The sequence below is a fragment of the Trichechus manatus genome, unplaced genomic scaffold (assembly GCF_000243295.1).
Source record: "Trichechus manatus latirostris isolate Lorelei unplaced genomic scaffold, TriManLat1.0 scaffold01812, whole genome shotgun sequence".
In the NCBI taxonomy this organism is placed as follows: domain Eukaryota; kingdom Metazoa; phylum Chordata; class Mammalia; order Sirenia; family Trichechidae; genus Trichechus; species Trichechus manatus.
The window spans coordinates 2,732-3,805 of NW_004445748.1; the positions used below are offsets into that span (position 1 = coordinate 2,732).

The window sequence follows — 1,074 nt, forward strand, 5'->3', positions numbered from 1 at the left end:
TTCTAGCTTGTTTTATCAATTTATTATTTATGAACTATTAATTTTGTTACTCTGCAACTGAAATATAAATTCTTTCATGGCAAGTGAAATCCCCATTTCTGAAATATTTAGTAAGGGCTGAGGATCCACTGCCTGTTGCATTTGGCGGGTATGTGATATATTTAGTGAGTAATGACAGCTTTTGAAGAGTTGAATTCACTCAGATCTATTGTGAACTTAACTGCTATTTTTTTAAACAGCTGCTTCTGTTGCGAGGATATGCCTTCAACCATTCTGCTGATTTTGAAACTGTTCGCATGATTAAAGAAAAACTATGTTATGTGGGGTATAATATTGAGCAGGAGCAGAAACTGGCCTTAGAAACCACAGTATTAGTTGAATCTTATACAGTAAGTATTTTTGGTATATAATACATACTTTTCTACTTTAGGGTATAATTAGATATGAGATATTATCTGGAGAATTCTAGTATCTGGAATATCATTTCCAAACGTGTTTTACAGAATGTATTTTCCTGAGATGTTGATAAGTGTTTCACAGAAATTTTAAAAAGAGTCACATTGTCAAATAAGTTTGAAACACAGTAGGTTTTGCTTTGCTGCAGGACTATAGTATGCCTGTTTCTCCGATTTATTAGGCTGTGGAACTCTTGAGCATTGCATGGGACTAGTGTTCTATGGAAACATGCATATGTTGGCAAATGGTTATCCTAGAGTATTGCTTTAATAATTCAGTAGGTGGCAGCCTTTTCCTGACTTGATATTTTCTTCATGAGGTGTTCAAAACAAGTGTTAATTGGAAATTGTAACTAATGAGACTTAGAACCTAGTTATTGTTTACAACACCAAGGGGAGTTGATCCTGCCTGAATTTTTAACAAGTTACCATCTTAAGCCTATTAACTTCCATATCTCATCCTTGATCTTGTTATTACCAAAATGAAATAGAGTAATAGAAAATGAAAGCAAATTTTCTTAAACCGTTTGATCCATGCTAGCTCTAAATATTCATAAATATGTGCAAAGCGATCATTTTAAAAACAATTTAGAAATAATTGTAAATGTTTATAAATTAT

The 1,074-nt window shown here is 32.4% G+C and overlaps 1 protein-coding gene across 2 annotated transcripts in view; it reads left to right on the forward strand.

Annotated features, from left to right (window-relative positions):
• Positions 1-1,057, forward strand: part of LOC111819440 (actin-related protein 2-like) — a 3,655-nt gene extending 2,598 nt beyond the window's left edge. For both annotated transcript variants that reach the window (XR_002823062.1, XM_023725890.1), the window contains one exon: positions 240-1,057. Coding sequence is in view for 1 of the 2 variants with exons in the window: in XM_023725890.1 (XP_023581658.1) it covers positions 240-410 (171 nt within the window). In the remaining variant the exon portion in view is untranslated. The remainder of the gene's footprint in view (positions 1-239) is intronic.
• Positions 1,058-1,074: the final 17 nt, after the last annotated feature.